Raw genomic sequence first — 22,895 nt, 5'->3', positions numbered from 1 at the left:
TCCGCCGCTGAAAATAGTCCCAACAGATGCTGTATTTCCTCCTGTTTGCCTGATAAAACTACAGCGAGCAGCTGTTTGAGGAAATTACTGAAGCTTTTAATCATGAAACTAAATATTTGTGAGGAGCATGAAAGAAACCTGAGCTGCAGGTGATGATTCAGAGCTCAGGAACCAGGCTACAGTGTTGGACTAAGTTCATTCAGTGTTATTTAAGAGAACAAAAAGGAGCCCTGAAGCGAGTTTATTAAGGTTTTTTTAAAAAGACTGTTCTTCAAGACTTTTCACGATTCTTCAAAACAGCAAAGGCGAGTCTACGAATGGGGCACAAGCAGCACGGCTCACATTCGACAGAACGCACCTTTAAAGAACGCGTGTTCTTGTGTTCAGATGTCTCGGTTCTTGGATATGACGGTGTTTGGACAAGCTGGTCGCTACCTTCGTCTCACCAACCTGGAGCACCTGGCTGCGAAGTCCCAGGCTTTTGACGGTACGTACTCTTGGTTTACCTCCGTCTGCGTGGGTCCACATGGGTGAAACTATGGGTGAAATTTAATTAATGAATTAAAGTTTGTTGATTGAAAAAGCCAATTCAAACACTTTTTATACATTTTTAAATTGATTATTTCACATCATTATTTTCTGAATGTTTTTAACAAACCTGTAGTTCATTTTAACACTGAATTGTTTGTTCATTTGTTGTACGAGAAGCTTACAAAAACTTTGTTCTCTTTGTTCTATGAGTAAAAATAAAGCCAGCCGAACGATATTAATTAAAAATATCAAAAAATCTGCCTCTATTGACACAAAGACTGATTAACAGTCTTGTTTGATAAAGTGGGATTCTCTGGAAAATACATTTTCTGTCACTTCCTTATTGAACGTTCTGGTACGTGAACGTTAACAAATGTGACACGTGATAATAAAAGCATAAATATCAGAGTTTTAGTCAAATAAAAAAAATAGATATTTCATATTTTTATGTGTATTTCTGCCAGTGTAACGTTGTTTATGGTACTTGTTATGATTAGTCTGCATTAAATTAACTGAACATCACTGAACATCACGGTTATACTGAATGACCTTTTAGTGAAGCAAAATTCTCTGAAACATCTGGAAAAAGTCGTCATCTGCATTATTTTTGATCACTTTTGATTTTCAAGCCTTTTGTGTCTCTGACCACATACTGAACGTGTACTAATTAAAAAGCGTTGATTCAAATCTCTCAGGTACGAAGCGAGTCTGGATGCCCGATGATGCTGAAGCGTATATAGAAGTGGAGGTTAGAGAGCTGAATGGAGACAAAACCACTGTGGAGACCAAGGACGGACGGGTTAGTCCATCACGAATGTAAATGCTAATGTTTTCAAAATATTATCGATTAAATAACTATTTGGCCATTCGATTTCTGAGTCACTAATAGCAGTGAACTGGTTACCAGTGTGGTTCTAATCAGCTGAGGTGAGACTGTACTGATTGATTTCAAGAATTTAAACCAAAACATTGCATAAACACAAAGATTAGACAACAGCGACGGACGGGACACTGCAGCTCTCTGGCGCTCTCTGATGGCCAAACATGTAACTGAGACACAGCTTCTAAACATCTCGTGGCACTTCCGTACAGCTGATTCCGAGCTAAACCTCCGTTTCTTGTGTGTTTCAGTTTCTGATCGTGAAAGAAGACGACCTGCAGCCAATGAACCCTCCAAAGTTTGACATGATGGAGGACATGGCCATGTTGACTCACCTAAACGAAGCTTCGGTCCTCTTCAACCTGAGGAGGAGATACAGCATGTGGATGATCTATGTTCGTGATTATTCTACTGCACGCAGAGCAGCAGTGTGGCGTGACGCACATGCTCCAAAGCTTTATGCATCTGGATGGAAATGATAAATAACCTATTTTTTCACTTCCTTCATTTTTTGTTGCCCATTTTAATCTTTCCAGACTCTTTTTCCTGCTCATCTTTCATTTCTAACGCTGCGTTTCAGACGTACTCTGGTCTCTTCTGTGTGACCGTCAACCCGTACAAATGGCTGCCAGTCTACTCTGCTGAGGTGGTGACGGCCTATAAAGGCAGGCGTCGTGCAGACACGCCGCCCCACATCTACGCCATCGCTGACAACGCCTACACCGACCTGCTGCAGAGTGAGTCACCTGTGACCTCTGACCCCTAACATTAGCCCTGTAGTTTAACCTGACCTCAACCAGCAGTCCAGGTGAGCTACATCTACAGGGTGGAGCTCCCGCCTCCCTGGTCCTGCTCCTGAGTCTGAGACGCCTGATATGAAGAGCTTGGAGAAACAAGACATTTTTTAAGCTCTGCTCCTGCTCCTCTACTGTTCCTTTACGTGGCTTCATTTTCCTCCACAGATCGCGAGAACCAGTCAATGCTGATCACGTAAGTCAGAGTCGCAGCTGCTTTGACGTTACAGGCTGTAAATTTAGCATTTCTGCTAACAAATGTGATGTCACAATGAAAAGTATAAAGGAATTATGCCTGTGAATATTCTCAATCATCCAGGTCATTGTAAGCTTTAGGGCATTTAATCGTTCACAACTGGACCTCGTCAGTTGCGAACGATTGATTGGGGGTCTGAGACACCACCTATCTCCCACATACAATGCTGTTCCTTCATCTCTCCCAAAGAGTTTTAGCCTCTAAGGATAAACAACAAAGCCATTCACACATGGCTCCAGGAGCCTCCCAATGACAACAATGGGACACTAACGAGGCAAACGACTGTTGTTGACACTCAAGGGTTGCACCCTACCCCGCCTTAATGGGGGGATCGTTTGCCTCACAATAGAGTGATACCATTCTTGGTTTTTGGGGGTTGGCCTCACTCAGGGGATAAATACTTGAACCTATCTAGTCTGGTTGCACACGAACTGATGAAGCCTGCTCGGATGAGAGGTGAAACGTCTTCTAAGACAAACTGACGAGGTCCAGTTGCGAACGATTGAATGCTATAAAGGAATTATTGATTTAATTAGCAAGAATTGTATGTAGGCTATACAGTATATGCTACATATAACAAGTTATATATGCTATATACAGAAACTCATAGTTCTACTCCACATCTCAGACAAATATCGTACTTTTTACTAAACTACATTTATCTGACAGTTTTAGTTATAAGCTACCTTTACGATTACAGTTTTTCATCCCCTTCCTGTCCAGTGAAAAGCTTGTATCTCCAGATGTCTTGCAGTTGAATGTTTGTGATACGCTGAAGGATGAAGTGTTGAGAAAATTCTCCTTCTTCAGCTAAATAAACTGTTTAAAAAGCCTCTTGGATCAGCTGAAAATGCATCGTCACAAAGCTGAAAACAGGCTGTTTTTCTGAGATACGAGGTTCTTACAGGACAAACATATGATCATCTTATAGAATATGATGCATCGCTGTAGATTAAACCAGCCAACAGGATATAAAGTAGTTCAAATGAGCTCAACCTGAAACATCTACAGCAGGAATATTAATCCACAAACATCAGAGATGATGAGAAACACTGACAGGAACATTTTACTGATACACCAACACTTTGACTGTGAGTACTTTAAGTACATTTAGCTGATAATATTTACATATTTTTTTTATTGAAATAGGTTTTGAATGTAGGATTTATACTTGTAGTAGTGGAGTATTTTCACACTGTTATTAGTACTTTTACTTCAGTAAAGGATGTGAACACGTAGCGTCGGCAGCATCAGAGTCTTGTTATCTAATCTGACTCGAAAGGATTTGCTTATCATGTGCATGCAGCGTTTTCGTTGTGGTCGTGTGGTTTTACTGTACTTTAACATTTCAAGTGTGTTCCTTAAAAGTTACTGAACTTTATTTTCTGTCATCTCCACCTCCTTCTCTGTCTGTGGTGTCGGCCTGTCAGTGGTGAGTCAGGTGCAGGGAAAACGGTCAACACCAAGAGGGTGATTCAGTACTTTGCCATCATCGCCGCTCTGGGAGAAAATGTGAAAAAAGGAGTGAGCCTTCTCCATATTTCTCTTTACCTTTATTAGCATCTACAAGCTAGTTTATAAATGGGTGCAATACTGGGATTTTAATGTGTTTCTGTGTGTTTCCGTCAGTCGTCTGAGTCTACATCCTCTTCCTTATTCAGGGGTCTTTAGAGGACCAGATCATCGAAGCCAATCCAGCCATGGAGGCGTTCGGCAACGCCAAGACCATCCGCAACGACAACTCCTCTCGCTTTGTGAGTCCTGTGAAGTCGTGATGGCGAGCTGAGGACGAAGTGTTGTGCTGTGCATCGTCATGTGTTACAAAGAGCGTGGATGTGTTTGTGTGTCTCAGGGAAAGTTCATCAGGATTCATTTCGGGCCGACAGGGAAGCTGGCGTCTGCTGACATCGAGATCTGTGAGTCACATTTAGCAGATTACACTCGGCGCTCGCTGGGATCTGTTGCAGTCTAATAATGATGGTTTTTACATTAAATGAGCACATTTGAAGCTAGATGAAGTTACACATTTTGCATTTTAAAAAAGGAAAACAATCACTTTTCCGTTCTATCAATATGGTAACGTTTTGTATTGAATGGTATTACAGTACTACACACTACAGTATGTATGTGTGCATTTTATCAGATCTTCTAGAAAAGTCCAGAGTTGTGTTTCAGCAGCCAGGAGAGAGAAGCTACCACATCTACTACCAGATCCTGTCCAATCACAAGCCAGAACTACAAGGTAACTCCACCCACCACTCCAACCTGTCCAATCACATGTCAGGATCAGCGTAAATATGAGAACCACAGATGATGTCAACATCCACGGTTTTATCTCTTCATAATTTGAATCATAGCACAGAGATCACAGATCACAGATCGCTGCTTCTCTCTGCACGTGGACTCAATACAACACTTTCACCTGGCACCTGGACTTATTGGAAGATTTGTTTATCAGATTTTGTTCAAGCCCAAAGTGATGAATTTGGACAATAGGCTGAATATATTTGATCAAATACACAACTCAGCACAGCAGTAAAGCCTATCATCTTTTTTCCCCACTATTGGTCCTCCAACATACAACAAACCACCTTTCCCTGTGGAGAGGCACAGTCCAGGCTCCAGGCTCTCTCATTATATAAATCACTGAGAAACCATCATTTCTTTCAAAATGTTCTCTGAAGTGATCAGTTTTAGGCTTAACAGATGATTTTACATTGTGTTCACAGTAATAAACATCAAACTCTTACCCATCAGACTTTTAAAGAAACAAGTCTGACATGTGTGGCGCAAAAAGTGAAAAGCAAGCTCATTAATTCACTGTCACAAGTTTAAGATCATTTCATGAAAGCAACATAAGAAAATTGAATGTCTTCTCCACAGCTGACAAGTGAAAGCTCTACAATGACCTCATTTTACAGAGCTGAGATAACTGTTCCCACCAACAGATGGCAGCAGAGTCAGTGCCACTTTACTCACGTGCTGTAAGAGCACAGGTACAATGCTGATATACTTGTACTTTACTTGAATATTTCTTTTTATGCAACTTTCTACTTCTCCTCCACCACATTAAAGAGGGAAATATTGTACTTTTTACTCCACCACTTTTACCTGATAGCTGCTTGTTACTTTGAAGTTAAAGCTTTTGCATAAAGAATATAAAATACAACACGCTGTTAAAGGTTGTGACTCTTACTCTGGGCCTGTTTCAGAATTATCTGTTCCAATAAAGAGACATTTCACCTTTAAACTTATCACATGATTTTATGTCAGTGACAAATTATCAAATATTTGACAAAGATTAGAAGTTTTTTTTCTTCTTTTCTCTTCCATTAACCATCTCAACAGTAATATTAATGTAAAAACATCAAATATAACTTATAGTAAAACACTGACAGGGACCATTTTGCAGGATGAGTGATGGTTATCTTCATACTTTAAGTACATTTTGCGGATTACACTTATATAACTTTAAGTTTTAATTTACTTGGAAGTAAAATGCACGAGTTTTACTTGTAGTGGAGTATTTTGCGGTGTGGTATTAAGACTTTTACTTCAGTAGAGGACGTGAATACTTCTTGCATCACTGTTGGAAACATTCTTACAGACACCTATCTGACCTCCTGCAGAGGCTCACTCACAAAGCACACAGCCGACAGGTGACAGGTGAGCAACCACGCGACATATAGTCAACTCAGGTACCAGACAGATGCCACACAACTGAATATTACCTGCTTGTGTGTTCTAAAGAGCTTCTGTAACAGTGAGTTTCTCCATTGTGAGATTAATAAAGACTTATCAACAGACAGATGTTTGACTTACGTACTTTGACGCTTTTCCTGTCCCTCGCGGAGACGAACTGGCCCATGTCTGTGTCCCTGCCTTACACCTGCGCAGATTGCACCCCTCTGCCTCAATTGGAGCGCTGCAATACCGTCTATGACCACACCGACGGTGCTTATACACTGAGGGGGGGCGCTGTTTTACTCATTCGAGGAAAACTGATGAATGAAGAAGAAAGTGTATCATGTGGCCAGTGGTGGAAAGTAATTAAGTACATTTCCTCAAGTGCTGAAGTACAATTTTGACGTACTTGTTCGTTGCTTGATTTCCATTTCCTGCATTTTTCTTCTCCACTAATTCTGTAGTTTTTATTACACGACATTTATTTTGACAACTTTAACTACTAAAGATTGAGGCCACTCACCAATTACGTCTCTCAATGATCCACAGATCAATAACTCTCCAACTAAAACGGTCTGGACACATCAGGTCCAGACGATCGACCGCAGTGAAAATATTCAGTCCGATAAAGTTGTGAACATGCAGCTGTGCCACTTCAGTGGCTTATTTTACATGTTTAATCATCTCAAATCCAGGATTTCAGTGCTAATGGTGATATTTGATAGTGATCAATATAGTAAATGGCCTCAATGTAAAGATATTAAGCCAAAATATAGCTATAGAAACCTTAAATATGAATATAGATGGCCAAAAGTTAGATGTCATGAATACAAATATAGATATTCATGTAGAAATATAAAATAAATTGCCTTTTTTAGAGAATGTCTAGAGATAAAATTAGAGAAAACATGAAAAAAATCAGTTTCTGTGGTATTGTTATCAGTTTTTATTTAACTTTTCTGACCAAAACCATGCATGTACCCCAAATGGCTCAAGAATAGCTTTCAATTTAGCTCGGATAGGTGCTTTAGGCTAATTTCCACTGGACTGGTGTGAAGTTAACAATAAACTTAAATAGATTAAATAGAAAAAGAAACAACATTCTGCTGAATTCATGGGATAAAGCAGTATTTAATGCTGCAGTTAATAGTGTTGTACTGTGTTGCAGACATGCTGCTGGTGACCACCAACCCCTACGACTACCACTTCTGCTCTCAGGGTGACACCACAGTGGAGAGCATCAATGATGGAGAGGAGCTGAAGCTCACGGATGTAATAAACACACTCTCAGCCCAAACACACACACACACACACAGGTCTCTGGTGACGCATAAACTATTATGTGTGATATGTGTGTGGTTTTGTGTGTGTAGCACGCCATGGACACGCTGGGCTTCACTCCAGAGGAGAAATATGGATGCTATAAGATCGTTGGTGCCATCATGCACTTCGGTAACATGAAGTTCAAGAAGAAGCAGCGGGAGGAGCAGGCCGAGGCAGACGGCACAGAGAGTAAGAGTTTGCTCACCATGTGATCTGCTCAGATGTCAAACCTGAACAGCTCACCAGTTTACCAAAGACAAAACACTTGGAAGCATAGATAAAGCTTTTATATGGCATATTTAAAACACAGAAGCAGTTCAAAATGCTCTATACGGGCAAAGACAAGCATTAGAATGACGTTCAAAACTAAACAAGAAAAACAGAATAAAATGAAATTGAGATAAAATTAAATAAAATACAACTAGAGTAAACAAGAAATACAGTTATTGTGCCTTATAGTGTTTAAATGTACAAACAATACAATGTGGTTAGTCAAGATATAATACCCAACAAGGTGTATGTCCCTCATTTCATGTCAGGTGATTCTTAGCCTCTTTATTAACAGAACAGTGGAATATACCTATAATATTTATTAAGGTATCACTGGGCATTAATGGCAGATGAGATGAGATGTTTGTGTTGTGTGTGTTGAGGTGTGGATAAGGCAGCCTATCTGATGGGCATCAGCTCTGCTGACCTGCTGAAAGGTCTGCTGAACCCACGCGTCAAAGTCGGAAACGAGTTCATCGTTAAAGGACAGACTGTAGAGCAGGTAACTGACCAATCAATCACGATCTGTTCTATCACTTATGTCTGTGCATGTCATGCTAACAGTAGATACACTGAACATGAATTTGTTGCTGATGAACCTGACTGAGCGTTTAATGTGTGTGTAGGTCAACTATGCAGTGGCAGCCTTGGCCAAAGCCACGTATGACCGCATGTTCAAGTGGCTGGTGAGTCGTATCAATTCGTCGTTATACACCGCTCTGCCTCGTCAGTACTTCATCGGCGTCCTCGACATTGCCGGCTTCGAGATCTTTGAGGTAAAGAGGAGAGAATGGCAGAGACATCTAGTCAAGGTCCAGGTTTCCAGTCTGTCCAGTCTCTACTGTCGACTGAACGATGGGGGATTTGCTTGTTAGTTAACGAGATACAACATGTAAATCACACAGACTAACAACACACCAAAATACGAGTTCCTCCATCACCTACATTGATAAGAAGTATTCAGATCCTTTACTGAAGTAGAAGTATTAATACCACACTCTGAAAATACTCAAAGTACTACAAGTAAAAATCATGCATTCAAAACCTTCCTTAAGTAAAACTATGTAAGCATTATTTGGAGAAGTATCAAAGTAAAAGTCGATTTTAAAGTTTAATTTTAGAAATAATTCCATGATTTCATTTTCTTTCTGCAGTTCAATAACTTCGAGCAGCTGTGCATCAACTTCACCAACGAGAAGCTGCAGCAGTATTTCAACCACCACATGTTCATCCTGGAGCAGGAGGAGTACAAGACTGAGGGGATCGAGTGGACCTTCATAGACTTCGGTTTGGACTTACAGGCCTGCATTGACCTCATCGAGAGGGTGTGTGTGTGTGTGTGTGTGTGTGTCACATTGAGGCTGGTGGAGTCAGGAGGAGGTTATCGCTCACTGTGTATCTTTAGAGATCATTCAGGAATGTTAATCAATGGGATGTGAGCTTTAGTAAACAAAGAGGTCTGGGATGATTAGAATCTATGAAAATACGCTACAATGTTTGGCATGAAAGAAAATATAAAAATGCGACATGTTAATGGATCTTGAATTTTCAGCCCATGGGTATTCTGTCCATCATGGAGGAGGAGTGCATGTTCCCCAAGGCCACGGACCACAGCTTTAAAACCAAACTCTACGACAACCATCTGGGGAAGTCGCCCAACTTCCAGCGGCCACGGCCGGACAAGAAGCGCAAATATGAGTCGCACTTTGAGGTTGTTCACTATGCTGGAGTGGTGGGTATCAGCGTATATTGCTCCTCCGCTGTTGCTTATGTTAACGTTATATTTCTATCACACAGTTGTGCAACAATTGTCCAAATTAAATTAAGGATGCAATTTCTGATTTCCGAGTCCGTAACAGAAAAATGACAGCATGGACCTGGAAACACTGAAATGAAGTGGTGCGATGGCTTTCACAGCATCTCTTCTTCCTGCTGTTAGCTCTTTCTGTTTCAGGTATTAAGGAGCAAAACTCAGGAACTAAAAGTTCAAAAGTTTGGAGATCCTTGTTTGTATTCACGAAACATCTGAACAACTGTTAAGATTCTGCGGAGTACCTGCAACAGTTAATTTGCTTGATATGAAGTTTTTACATGACAAGACAGCAACAGGAGAATCACACCTTTCTGTGTTTGTGTAGAGTTGAATCTATCCAAGGTAAAAATAAATCCATAATCCGTCGTTGTGGATGTCTTTCTCACTGTAGGTGCCGTATAATATCACCGGCTGGCTGGATAAGAACAGAGATCCTCTGAATGAGACGGTGGTGGTTCTGTTCCAGAAATCCTCCCACAAACTAATGGCTGGACTGTTCGAGAACTACATCAGCTCTGAGATGGGTAACTAGATAAACAAGAGGTCACAAAGTATAAGAAACAACTGTACTGAAGGATGCGCACTGTAGAAGAGAAGAACAGTACAGTAAAGTATACAAATACTGTTTGTGCTGTTGTTTCAGCCAGCGATCCGAAGGCTGAAACCAAACAAAGGAAGAGGAAAGCAGCTTCCTTCCAGACAGTTTCACAGTTACACAAGGTGAGATCGAAAAGATGCTGCAGAGCTGTTGGCAGATAATAAAGTGATTGAAAAGGGGCTGAAATAAACAGAAAAATACAATTCTAAATAAATACACTGAACTTAGCTTATTACTGAATACAAGAAGTTTGGGTTTTGGTTTTGGGATGTCAGTCAGAGATGGGGGTGGGGCTGAGGTACAGTAATGAAAGCAGCAACCACCTCAGCTAACTGTGACACTCAGTCCTGACCTGCTTTCTGCATGGTCTTCAACTCTTTATCTGCTTTTGTGTTTAAATACAGGAGAACCTGAACAAGCTGATGGCGAACCTCCGCAGCACTCAGCCTCACTTTGTCCGCTGCATCATCCCCAACGAGACCAAGAATCCAGGTAACCAAACAACAGCAGCAGCAAGACTACAAGTCTGCAGCTTCTCGAGCTAATAATAACAAGAAAAACACAGTTCCTCTCAATGTCACAAATGCAAAATAAAACTAGCTTCAATGTGCTGCATGAAGGGATGGCAGATTAAATGTGAAAGATTAAAATATTCTTGGAGCTAAGCTGTCAGTGAAGGTGTCTTCACTGTCCCTATGTGTTTCCCAGGTGTGATGGATCCCTTCCTGGTCCTCCACCAGTTGAGGTGTAACGGAGTCCTCGAGGGGATCAGGATTTGCAGGAAGGGCTTTCCAAACCGAATCCTGTATGCTGAGTTTAAACAACGGTCAGTCCCAAACTGAACCGCACACAGAAACTCAGGCTTGCGTTTCGGTTGTTTTACAGTGTGGGATTTTCTAACCTGGTGCCGTTCAGCGATCCATGTGTCCTTTTCTTTCTCAGCTATCGCATCCTGAATCCTGCTGCGATTCCAGAGGACTCGTTTGTTGACAGCAGGAAAGCTGTGGAGAAACTGCTAGGATCCCTGGACATAGACCACAGCCAATACAAGTTCGGACACACTAAGGTACAGCACAAATACGGTGAATGACACCAGCAGGGTCTAAAGACAGAGGGTGTGGTGTGTTGCTTGGATTGTGAGGACCTTTGAAGCAAATGCAAGACTTGTAAGTTTCGACTAACCACCGTGAATACCGCTTTCCTTGTTTGAAAGATGAAGATGAAGATTAAACAGCGCAGCTCTACGATCTGTCCTCTCCTCTCAGGTGTTTTTTAAGGCAGGTCTGTTGGGTCAGTTGGAGGACATGAGGGACTCCCGTCTGTCTCAGATCCTCACCACTGTTCAGGCCATGTCCAGAGGGAAGCTGATGAGGATGGAACGACAAAAGATGATGCTGCAAAGGTCAATACGACAACTCTGAGTTAATAACACATAGAAAAAGCCACGAGTGCAGGTGGTAGCTGGTGCCTTCCTGTGCAGTCCTTCCGTTGTCAGTTGTATTGAATGGCTTCTTATCATTATCATTGTTCTTTAAACACGACGGGGTCGTTAATTCTCCCTCTCAGGGATGCTGTGATGGTGATCCAGTTCAACCTCAGAGCATTCTTCTCTGTGAGGACTTGGCCGTGGATGATGTTGTTCTATAAGCTCCGCCCCCTGCTCAGGAGCGCCCAGGTGGAGAAGGAGCTGGCTGCACTCAAAGAAGATTTCGCCAAGTTAAAAGAGGCCTTCGACAGGTCTGTTCACCTGTCTGTCTCCTAATTATTCTGATTATCATTTACACCTTCAGCGCTTAGAGAATAAAAAAGCTGTTGCTCTGCCTTGTGTTTTCTATCTGTCACCTTGACTTGTTGCTTGTTTCTCCGTCAGGTCGGAGGTGAAGCGCCGGGAGGCGGAGGAGCGACAGGTGGTTTTGGTTCAGGAGAAAAATGACCTGGGTCTACAGCTCCAAGCTGTAAGTCACTCTGAATTTATTCCAACAAAGAAACCAGCCTGTTTTGCTTCGCACATGAAGAAATGAAGACATTTGTCTCAATTTATTTTCTCAAAAGACACAAATACTTTTTCAATATAAGATCGTAATATTTCAAACAGGTTTTATATGACCTAATATACCTACTTTCATTTATTTAGAACAGGAAAGCTTTGTCGTGAGCAACATTTTGAGCTTCAATCAGCTAATGTCTTGTAAACTCAATCTTTTCTTTATTATCTCTGAAATCTGTATGTTTCTTCCATTTCAATCATCCAGGAGCAGGACAACCTGATCGATGCAGAGGACCGCTGCAACCAGCTGATTCAGTCCAAAATCTCTCAGGAGTCGAAGCTGAAGGAGATGCAGGAACGTCTGGAGGATGAAGAGGAGGTGAGCACCACGCTGATGTCCAAGAAACGTCAGCTAGAGGACGAGGTGACATCACTGAAAAGAGATGTGGACGACCTGGAGATGACCCTGGCTAAAGTGGAGAAAGACAGACATGGAGTGGAGAACAAGGTTTGTTAATGAACAACTAGGTATCACAGCAGGTTTCATTCACTTCAGGATTACAGCTACATCACTGGTGGTGGGTGGAAGTGACGAGTTTAAGTTTGTTGTCTTTCTGCCCAGGTGAAGAACCTGTCCCAGGAGATGTGTGTTCTGGATGAATCCATAGCGTCTTTGAGCAGAGAGAAAGCCGCCCTACAGGAAGCTCACCAGCAGGTTCTGCATGACCTCCAGGCGCAGGAGGACAAGGTCAACATGCTGGCCAAGGCAAAAACTCGGCTGGAGCAGCAAGTGGACAATGTAAGGAGACACTGAGGTGTCAGAATGTGTAGAAGACCAGTCTGTCCCCACACTGTCTTTGTACCCGCTGGCCTGACTGTACATGTTTGTACATGTTGTTAGAATTTGTTGACAGTTTGCTAACATGTCTGAGTGTCTTCTAGTTCTATTTTTGTGATGAATGAAAGGAAGGAACTAAATCAGAACCCTTTCAGTGCTCATAGTCATAGATTCTCCAAGTCTGAGGCCACTGCTGAAGTGATGGACAGCGTTCTGTGGCAAGTTATTCCCACATTTAGTGTTGTGTCATGAAATTGCTGGAACATTGCTATTTCCAGATTCTGTAGATAATTTATAGTTGGGCGGCAAATAAGTAGAACCCAACGTGTCTTCTAAGGATTTGGTCCACCACGATATGGAGGTACTCTGCTCTGTGAGTTTGTCCCTGGTTTCTGAAGGCCTCCCCACGTCTCGTCCCTGCAGGTAGAAAGCTCTCTGGAGCAGGAGAAGAAGGTGCGGCTGGATCTGGAACGTACTAAGCGGAAGCTGGAGGCAGATCTGAAGCTGTCCATGGACTCAGTGAAGGACCTGGAGAACCAGAAGGAAGAGCTGGAGGAGAGACTGAAAAAGTAAGAAAACATACCCAGAGCTCTGGGACTTTAGTTTGACCTGTGGTTATATTTCTCCACACTAAGCTCAACTACTAACAACTAAACTAAAACAAATCACTGATTGACAGCAAATATTTGCTTTCCTCCTCTGTTTTGATGCTCTTCTTTTCTCTCTTGCCCCCCCCCCCCTAAAGAAAAGACTTTGAGTTGAGTCATCTTCAGTCTAAACTGGAGGATGAACAGAGTTTGGTTGCTCAGCTTCAGAAGAAGATGAAAGAGCTTCAGGTTGGTCGGACCAGAACAGAACTTGTTTAGCTTCCTCATCCCCCCACCCCCCCACTACTGCTGCTGCTACAGGTGTGTTTCAATCCCTCAGACTCGCATTGAGGAGCTGGAGGAGGCGCTGGAGGCGGAGCGGGCGTGGCGCTCCAAAGCCGAACGTCAGAGGAACGACATCGCCAGAGAGTTGGAGGAGCTCGGAGAGAAACTGGAGGAGGCAGGAGGAGCCTCAGCTGCTCAGATCGCTCTCAACAGGTCGTCCCCTGCGTTAAAGCTACGCTAACAAACACTTCCTCTAGCGCCACCAGCAGGCTGACAATTGTAGTTCAGAGTGAAATATCTCAACGACTTATGCAAGGGATTGTCCTGAACTGTGGTTCAGACACTGATGTTCTGTCTTCTGTCCAACTTCATGTCAAACAGGAAGCGGGAGGCAGACTTCCTGAAGATGCGGCGGGAGCTGGAGGAGGCAGGGCTTCACCATGAGGCGACGGCCGCCACTCTGAGGAAGAAGCACTCAGACACGGTGGCGGAGCTCAGCGAGCAGATCGACAGTCTGCAGAGAGCCAAACAGAAACTGGACAAGGAGAAGGCCGAGTTCAGGCTGGAGGCCGACGACCTGGCTGCTCACGTGGAGCAGCTGACCAGGGCCAAGGTGAATACAAGTCCACCTTAAAAAGGGAGAATTTAAAGGAGCGCTGCACCAATTTTATCAATGTCAGCCTACCCGTCATGTTACCAGGCAGGGAGGGTCACATGGATGACACTGACTTGCATGATGGGAAATGTAGGATCCAGTGTTTTAGGGGTTTAACCAATGCTGGAGACAAAGAGGTGGAATCTCTGCTGAGTCAAAGGGCAGATTAAACTGTTAAACTGTGATAAAGAGTCTTTATAGACCATCAGTATTAAAAGGCAATTTTTCTACTGTACCATATACCACTGATCAGCCTATGAATGAATCTGGCCCGCCGAACCGTCCAATCCGGCCCACGACTGGATTCCAAAAGTGTGAGGATCAAAGAGAAAATATTGTGTGAGGGGAATAGCACCAGCATATCATAGCAAAATATTGGAATATGAACGAGTTTCTGCAGATTATGCGTTATATAGAGGCTGCGCATGGGTGCCCCGAGTACTCGCATTATATGGATATAAGCACCGCTCCTCTGGGGCTAATTTCTTCAAAACGACTCCAAATGCCACCAAAGTTGTCTGGGTGAGTAAACGGTCGTATTTAATGCTACAAATAAAGTCCAGGTTGTAAAAAACGAAAGTTATCCTTTAAAGAGTCGCTTTCTGCATCAACTTTTTCATTTCATGGCCCTTGAGAGTGCCGTTTTACCTGTGTACTGACACTGTATTAGCGTTGAAGCCCGTGATTGATATAAAACCCCACAATCGAGGCTTTTTTTTTAGCTGGGTTTGTTTTAAAGTACAATAAGCATCAGATAATAATGTGATTTTTGTTTCATCTATTTGAGTGTCCGGCCCTCAAGGTGTCTAGTTGCTGACCCTGTCATGTACAGACCTCGCAGTCTGGACCAAGCTCCAAAGACCCTGAATACCACATTTTTCTAGAGCCGCCCTGCCCGGAAAACACCTTCATCTTTATCATCGACCCTGGTGACACCACTGTGACACTGGACCACATTCATTCATAGGCTGATATGGCTGCTTGTGTGTGTGTGTGTGTGTAGGGGGCTGTGGAGAAGATGTGCAGGGTTTATGAGGACCAGCTGAATGAAAGCAGGGGCAGAACAGAGGAGCTGCAGAGACAACTGACAGATGTTTCTGCTCAGAAAGCACGAGCGCTCACAGAGAACGGTAACACACACACACACACACACACACACACACACACACACACACACACACACACACACACACACACACACACACACACAGACATATCATAAAAAAGATCATGCATTACTGGCCAGCACCTATCCGAGGTGTGCGTGCTGTTTTAGCCTATTTTACAATTATTATTAAAAATATATTCTAACTTCTTATGGAGGGTAAATTATTGGTTCTGAGTAACTTAATACTTGAAACTAAAATTTCCAGAATCATAAATTAACACTGTCATGTTTAACACTGCTTTGCCGAAATCAGTTCTTTTAAGATAGCTGTGGGGTCACTGAGACCAGATATTTTTACTTGTTTTAGAAATCTTGTTAAGTCAAATTTTCCTTTTCTGCTGGCAGATACTTTTTCTTCTTCTTCTTATTTCCCTGTTTTACTGCTTCTTTCTTGTTTTTGAGAGCTGAGATTTTGTGTTCTGCTCTTCCAGCTGAGTACAGCCGTCGTCTGGAGGAGCGGGACGCTATGATTGGTCAGCTCCAGCGCTCCAAGGCGGGGGTTTGTCAAAACTTTGAAGGACTGAAGAGGCAGCTGGAGGAGGAGAGCAAAGTAACTGTGAACCCTCACAACTCTGAACCTTCTGTTTGCTCTGTGTTTAAGACGCAAACAGATTTATCTCTGATAAAGTTGTGCTGACTGGAAAATGTTTTTTTTTAGATAAGATCATCAGGTATGTGGTTCAAAGTAAATACGTGTGCGTGCGTGTGTGTGTGTGTGTGTGTGTGTGTGCGCGCGTCAGGCTCGTGTGGCGCTGGCTCATGCAGTGCAGGCCTCCCGTCATGACTGCAGTTTGCTCAGAGAGCAGCTGGAGGAGGAGCAGGAGGCCAAGGCCGAACTGCAGAGGGCGCTGTCCAAAGCCAACAGCCAGGTGGTTCAGTGGAGAGCCAAGTACGAGACGGACGCCGTGCTGAGAATCGAGGAGCTGGAAGACGCAAAGTAAGATACTCTACACGGTAAAATGCAAAGTTGTGTGTACAAAGTACAAAAGTACTGCGTTTGATGTAGTCGACCTTTACTTTTTAGGCTTCTGTTGTATCGCCTCATTCTGAGGTTTTTACTGTTGTTACACCGGTAACCTGGTCCTAAACCCCACCCCCAAACATCAGTTGTCCAATCAGAGCTTAGCAGCAGTAACCAGTCAGAGCAGGTGTGTCAGTGTTTGTCTTCATGTTGAAGCAGGGTTTAGCTTTTCCAAAACCTAAAAATTAAAAGCATAAGGAATGGAATATTGTGTTTATGTAATGTAAAATGCTGAAGTTAGCCTGTCTGGCTAACTAGCTTACAACCTGCAGTGGTAACCAAGCGTTATTTTCAGGGCCAAGGAAAATTCCTAGCTACATTATTTGATGGATTTAAAGGGTGCATTAGACAAAGCCCCATTTACAACTGCACATTTACTGAACTTGGAGATATCTGCACACCATGGAGCTGAATCTGCAAGCATTGTTGGCAAAATAAATGGTTGCTGGCTAACAATGAGATGTTGCTCTTGTCAACCTTTGTCTGAAATCAAAGATGCTTTACCGATGATGATTTGCCACTAAATTACAACCATAAAATAATGAGTGACTTTTAAATCTTTCACCATTTTCATTGTAATCTGCATACGTGCAGCTCTGGATTGTAAAAATAAAGAGGTTCAGAAACAGTAAACAAAGGGGGTGGAGCTTAGTGAACGGTCAATTATCTTGAAAACCTAGGGATTTTCTTAGATGCGCCTGTGAATATTCATGTTTCCTGGTAAATCCTAATGATTTTGATGACCTCCTGGCCTTTCCTCTAGTGCCATCCTCAGGTTTTTCTACTTTAGACTCATTGTATTAACATTCAATAGGCAGATGGAATAAAACTTACTGAGCACATTCATCCTCCCCAGGGGATAAACCCTGTAGATTTTAACTGCCCCATGACTTTTGTAGTTTCACTCCTGTTAAGGCTTTTGTGCTTCAAGTGAATTTTTCCAGGTGAGCAGCTAAGCACCTGACTTCTGTCTGGTGTTGTTGTGTTTAGGAAGAAGTTGGTGGTCAGACTGCAGACTGTTGAGGAAGCAGTAGAGACGTCTCAGGCGAAATGTTCCTCACTGGAGAAAACGAAGCAGGGTCTGCAGACAGAGGTTGAAGACCTGGTGGTTGAACTGGAGCGATCCAACGCTGCTGCTCTGGCTCTGGACAAGAAGCAACGCAACTTCGACAAGGTCGGTCAGCAACACAACACCAGCCATAACCCTCAACACAGTCCTGAACAATGTAGGAAGAACAATACTCAGCACCTGTGGGCGTGGAAGGTGGCAGCAACACAAGCTCAGAAACACATCCGTGTGTTGGTTTGTCCTTTTTTTGTTTGATGCAGTTGTTGAGTGACTGGAAGATGAAGTTTGAGGAGAGTCAGACGGAGCTGGAGGCGTCGCAGAGAGAGTCCCGCAGTCTGAGCACCGAGCTCTTCAAACTGAAGAACTGCTACGAAGAAGCTCTCGACCATCTGGAGACAGTTAAACGAGAAAACAAGAACCTGCAAGGTACTCTGTCCCTCACTCTGCCCGTTGACTTCAGGGAGCGCAGCCACAGCGTTAACTTTAGTTGTGAATTTGGGAAATAGTTTGAGACTGTTTCTCAGCTGACAGCTGCTTCACATTAGACCAAAGCAACAGACTATCAGACTTGATCCCAATTATTCGACTGTTGTGGACGTAATTGAAAATTGTGATTGACTGACAAATTGATTGACTGTGTTTGACCCCAGAGGAGATACTAGACCTGACAGATCAGATCAGCCAGGAAGGCAAGACCATCCATGAGCTGGAGAGAGTGAAGAAGATCCTCGATGTGGAGAAGAGTGATATCAGAGCAGCTCTGGAGGAGGCTGAGGTGACTGACTTACCTACTGTAGATACCTGACGACTCTGTGTCTGCTCAGCTGTTTACTAAACTACTGCATTACCTACCAATCAGGGTACTCTGGAGCACGAGGAGAGTAAGACCTTGAGGTTTCAGATGGAGCTGCAGCAAATAAGGACTGAGATTGAGCGCAAGATTGCAGAGAAAGATGAGGAGATTGACAACCTCAGGTACCAAATATACTAAATAACAGACTCACTGAATATGATGATATAATATTAAAATATAACAAATGAGAGGTAGCTGAAGAACGGAAGCCAGTAGGATACCAGAATACTAAGACTAAGACTAAGACTAGCTACCAACTAACGAGTGAAAGACTCACAACTGCAGGTACCAAATTTGGAATGTTTTTAAAAGGAGTACAGAAAAATGGTGAAAGCTATGCATAATGACTGTGTTCAAGAAGTAATACCAGTGCTGTCCACCAGGCGGAGCCACCAGCGCTCTCTGGAGACCATGCAGGCCAATTTGGAGGCGGAGGTTCGTAGTCGCAGTGAGGCGGTTCGTCTGAGGAAGAAGATGGAGTCTGACCTGAATGAGATGGAGGTTCAGCTAGCACATGCTAACAGACAGGCGGCCGAGAGCCAGAAGATCATCAGACACCTGCAGACACAGGTAGTCTCATCTGAGGCAAAGTCATCTGAGATATTAAGACAAGAAACTCCTCTGAGCAAACTGCAGTCATGACAGACGCCTGCACCACATGAGGCAGGGTCACATGAGATAAAATACAGAAGTCATTGTTGATCGGGTGTATGACATTAATTACTGTAACAAGCCATCTTAGTAAAAGCTCAGTCTGTGAACACTCTGACAAGGAAGTCCTTTGTCTCAGTTCTTTGTGTTATTTCAGGTAAAGTTCACCTGACAGCTGAAGTGTTGCAACCGTCCAGGGTGGAATTTCTGCTCTTTGCAGATGATGTCTAATTCTATATGAGTAATAAACTGTGTTATCATCAGATGATAAAGTTGTTAATAACACTGAATAACAAAGATGTCAAAACAGCAGAAAAAAAGAAAAGTACCAAAAATTACCAGAAATATTTGTAATAGATTCAGGCCTCTCTGGTTGTATTTGTTCATTCATGCAGAGGAATCAAATCCCAGCCGGAGACGCTGAGGAGTTTAACAGACATGGAAATATAGAGTTTATAATTCAATCCCTGGCTTCATTTTAATTTCCACTGTTTTACATCACCATCTCTGTGTGTTCATTGGGTTTGCACATCATCATTACACATTTTGGTTTTATGAATTCCACTTTATGTTTGGTTTTTGTACAGTAAAATGCATCACTTACACATCTGACCTCCAGAGTTCCTGCAAAGTCTTCAGATCAGTAAGAGTTTGGCAGTAATAAAGCAAAGCAGCTACTCTGAACACACCTTGACAAGGTGGGATAATGATGTCACTCATGGGCAGCTGTTTGCTAACATGCTAGCAAGAACAATGTGAGCCTGTGAAGGTCAATCTGAGCCGTTTTGTCTGCTCCCTAAATTTTTCTCTAATGTTTAAACACAGTCATTACGAGTGTTGTGTCTTCTCACAGGTTAAAGAGCAACAGGTGGAGCTGGAGGATAAAGTCCAGTTGACCAATCAGCTTAAAGAGCAGGTGGTCCTTTTGGAGCGACGTTGTTCTCTGATGACGGCTGAGGAGGAGGAGCTGCGTGGGATCCTGGAACAAACCGACCGCGTCCGCAAGATGGCTGAACTCGAGCTGGTGGAGGTGGCGGAGAGAGTGAACCTGCTCACCACTCAGGTGCACACAAAGACACACCCCTGACTGGGGTAATGATTGACTGATTGATTTACTGAGAGATGGGCTGAATGATTGCCTCATGGACTAATCGATTGATCCCCTAATTCAGATAGACAATTGATTAACTGATTGAGTGGTTAACTGATTAATCAATTCATTACCTGACTGATTTCCTGGCTGCTTCCTGCATTTCAGAACTCCAGTCTGGTGAACCACAAGAGGAAGTTGGAGGCCGATCTGTCTCTGCTGGCAGGAGAGGTGGACGAGGCGGTGCAGGAGAGTCACAGTGCTGAAGAGAAAGCCAAGAAGGCCATCACTGATGTCAGTCCTGACCTCTGACCTCTGACCTCTGTCCATTCCAGAACTGACCCTGAATTTTTGGATTGGGGTCCAGCAGCTGTTGTCTTGTGTTTTTAACCATTTCTGTGGTCGTCTGTTCTCCGTCACGTCTTGTCAACTGATCAACTGTACTGTCTGAACTTTACCTGAATCCTGTGTTTCACCAGGCGGCTCTGATGGCAGAGGAGCTGAAGAAAGAGCAGAACAGCAGCAGCATGTTGGAGAGAATGAAGAAGAACATGGTGTCTACGGTCAAAGGTACGAAACAGCAGAAACACTGTGAGACACACGATGTCGGTTAACCTGCGCTGCTGCTGCAGGTCGATGTTAACGCCGTCGGTGTGTCTCTGACAGAGCTGCAGGTCAAACTGGACGAGGCGGAGCAGATGGCGCTGAAGGGAGGAAAGAAACAGCTTCATAAGCTGGAGACCAAAGTGAGTACAGGCAGAAAAGAGCGAGCAGCAGGAAGTAAACTGGAGTGGACGAGACAGCAGCTCTGCTGTGTGTGCAGGTGAGGGAGCTGCAGACAGAGCTGATGGTGGAGCAGAAGAAGAGCGAGGAGTATCAGAAAGGAGTCCGTCGCTACGAGAGACGATGCAAAGAGCTGACGTACCAGGTGCGCGAACCTCACGTCGTCCAGCTGCTGTGTTGTTCTCTGCTCGGTGTTTTTCACTCTTCTGTCTTCCTGCAGTCGGAGGAGGACAGGAAGACTCTGCTGAGGATGCAGGAGCTGATCGACAAGCTTCAGACAAAAGTCAAGAGCTACAAGAGACAAGCTGACAGCGCTGTGAGTCTTTGTTACCCATACAAACACACGTCAGAGCTGGATGTTTAAAGTGCTGTAATGGATGTTTTTTACAGTGTGTGAATTAACAACATGAAAGAGGTTCATCAGAGAATCGTCAGCTGAATCTGCAGCCTCCCTCGGCTTTAAGGAGCTTTATAGAGACTTTCAGCTCATTGTTTATCTGTTTGGACACAACTTCACTGTTCTGCTTCACTCTCATCACGTCGTCTTCAGAGAAAAAGCTGTAAAAAGCCTCTGATCACTACCTGCTGAGCAGCAAACACCAGGTTGGTGAAGTGGAGCATTTAGCAGCTGAAGAGCCAGATATTTCCCTCAGGAGCAGGAGGAGACCAAAAACAGAGCTCAAAGAGAGAGAATAGTGACTTCACGTGACACAAACATGATTCCACATGAATGATAATTTTGCTCGGTAGCTGCTTGATGTGGAAATAAGTAACTGTTCGCTAACAAGTTAGCTGCAACTATTTTGTAAGCTAATAATACTGTGGCAAGTTTTTGTCCCCTAGTTCAACATATCAACTAAAAAGTTGATCATGCATCAATGTTGTGTTCACAAATTGTTTCCGCTGCCCCCAAGTGGTCAGTTATTGCAAGTTTAAAGTTGAAACACAGCTGCAGCTCCTCCATGTGTCCGCCAGGAGGAGCAGGTGAGCTGCAGCATGGTGCGCTTCAGGAAAGTCCAACATGAGCTGGACGACGCCGAGGAGAGAGCTGACATCGCCGAGACGACCGTCAACAAGCTGCGGATTCGAACCCGCGAACAAACCAGCAAGGTCGCCATGGTGAGTTGTGCTCTAAAGATCTGAAAGTGCGTTGTTGTTTTGTATCCATGTTCAGTGAATATTTACTGCTTCTAATGTGCTGTTTCTGCAGATCGCCGAATGAAGCTCTGCTGCCTCGTCAAACACCATCAGTGTTTTCTGCTGTGATGATTTTCATGTTTGATTTGTGCCGTGTGTGTTTATGATGATGGTCCAGGATCATGGGGGGACGCATAAATCTGCATTTGCTGTATGTAGCCACGTCGGTGTGTTCCTATAGTTCTCCAGTATAAAGCGCTGTGATGTGGTCTGTGGGGGAAGTGCTGAGGACTGTCCGTCTGACAGCTGGTGTCAGCAGCTGTCGACTAGACTACATGGATTCGCAGATCTGAACTGTTTGGAGCCAAACTCTGTCGCACAGTCTGAGTGAGTTCGTAATGTTCTCAGTTTGTTTGGTGACATAGAAATGCTGAGATGGTGGGAGAGGACTCTAACTGTCACACAGTGCGAGGCTGTGGCTATTGTTAGTAAACATGACTAAACTCTTCCTCATTTTAAGTTTGGAGCTGAGACATTTGAGGACAAAATAAACTACAGATTATGGGACAATGAGTAATTTATTACAGCAACACAGTGTCACTGATAGCGGCTGTACTTCTAT

The 22,895-nt window shown here is 43.5% G+C and overlaps 1 protein-coding gene across 1 annotated transcript; it reads left to right on the top strand.

Annotated features, from left to right (window-relative positions):
• The first annotated feature begins 387 nt into the window (after positions 1-387).
• On the top strand, positions 388-22,808 carry LOC121612177 (myosin-7-like). Its single transcript, XM_041944885.1, has 45 exons — positions 388-487; positions 1,227-1,330; positions 1,663-1,806; positions 1,992-2,148; positions 2,374-2,401; positions 3,892-3,985; positions 4,123-4,215; positions 4,314-4,377; positions 4,605-4,703; positions 7,314-7,417; positions 7,519-7,657; positions 8,122-8,240; positions 8,365-8,514; positions 8,893-9,063; positions 9,291-9,470; positions 9,943-10,075; positions 10,195-10,271; positions 10,554-10,641; positions 10,858-10,975; positions 11,092-11,215; positions 11,415-11,551; positions 11,716-11,886; positions 12,020-12,104; positions 12,402-12,644; positions 12,759-12,935; positions 13,398-13,543; positions 13,720-13,810; positions 13,902-14,059; positions 14,228-14,459; positions 15,505-15,631; positions 16,101-16,219; positions 16,410-16,606; positions 17,681-17,864; positions 18,020-18,185; positions 18,410-18,534; positions 18,619-18,734; positions 18,996-19,182; positions 20,117-20,326; positions 20,522-20,647; positions 20,833-20,923; positions 21,020-21,099; positions 21,177-21,281; positions 21,357-21,452; positions 22,112-22,255; positions 22,347-22,808. Exons 1-45 carry the CDS (start codon positions 388-390, stop codon positions 22,356-22,358), a joined length of 5,811 nt encoding a protein of 1,936 aa, XP_041800819.1. The 3' UTR covers positions 22,359-22,808.
• Positions 22,809-22,895: the final 87 nt, after the last annotated feature.

This window comes from Chelmon rostratus, chromosome 10, assembly GCF_017976325.1.
Source record: "Chelmon rostratus isolate fCheRos1 chromosome 10, fCheRos1.pri, whole genome shotgun sequence".
Classification (NCBI taxonomy): Eukaryota; Metazoa; Chordata; class Actinopteri; order Chaetodontiformes; family Chaetodontidae; genus Chelmon; species Chelmon rostratus.
This window is presented reverse-complemented; position numbering and strand designations above follow the sequence as displayed.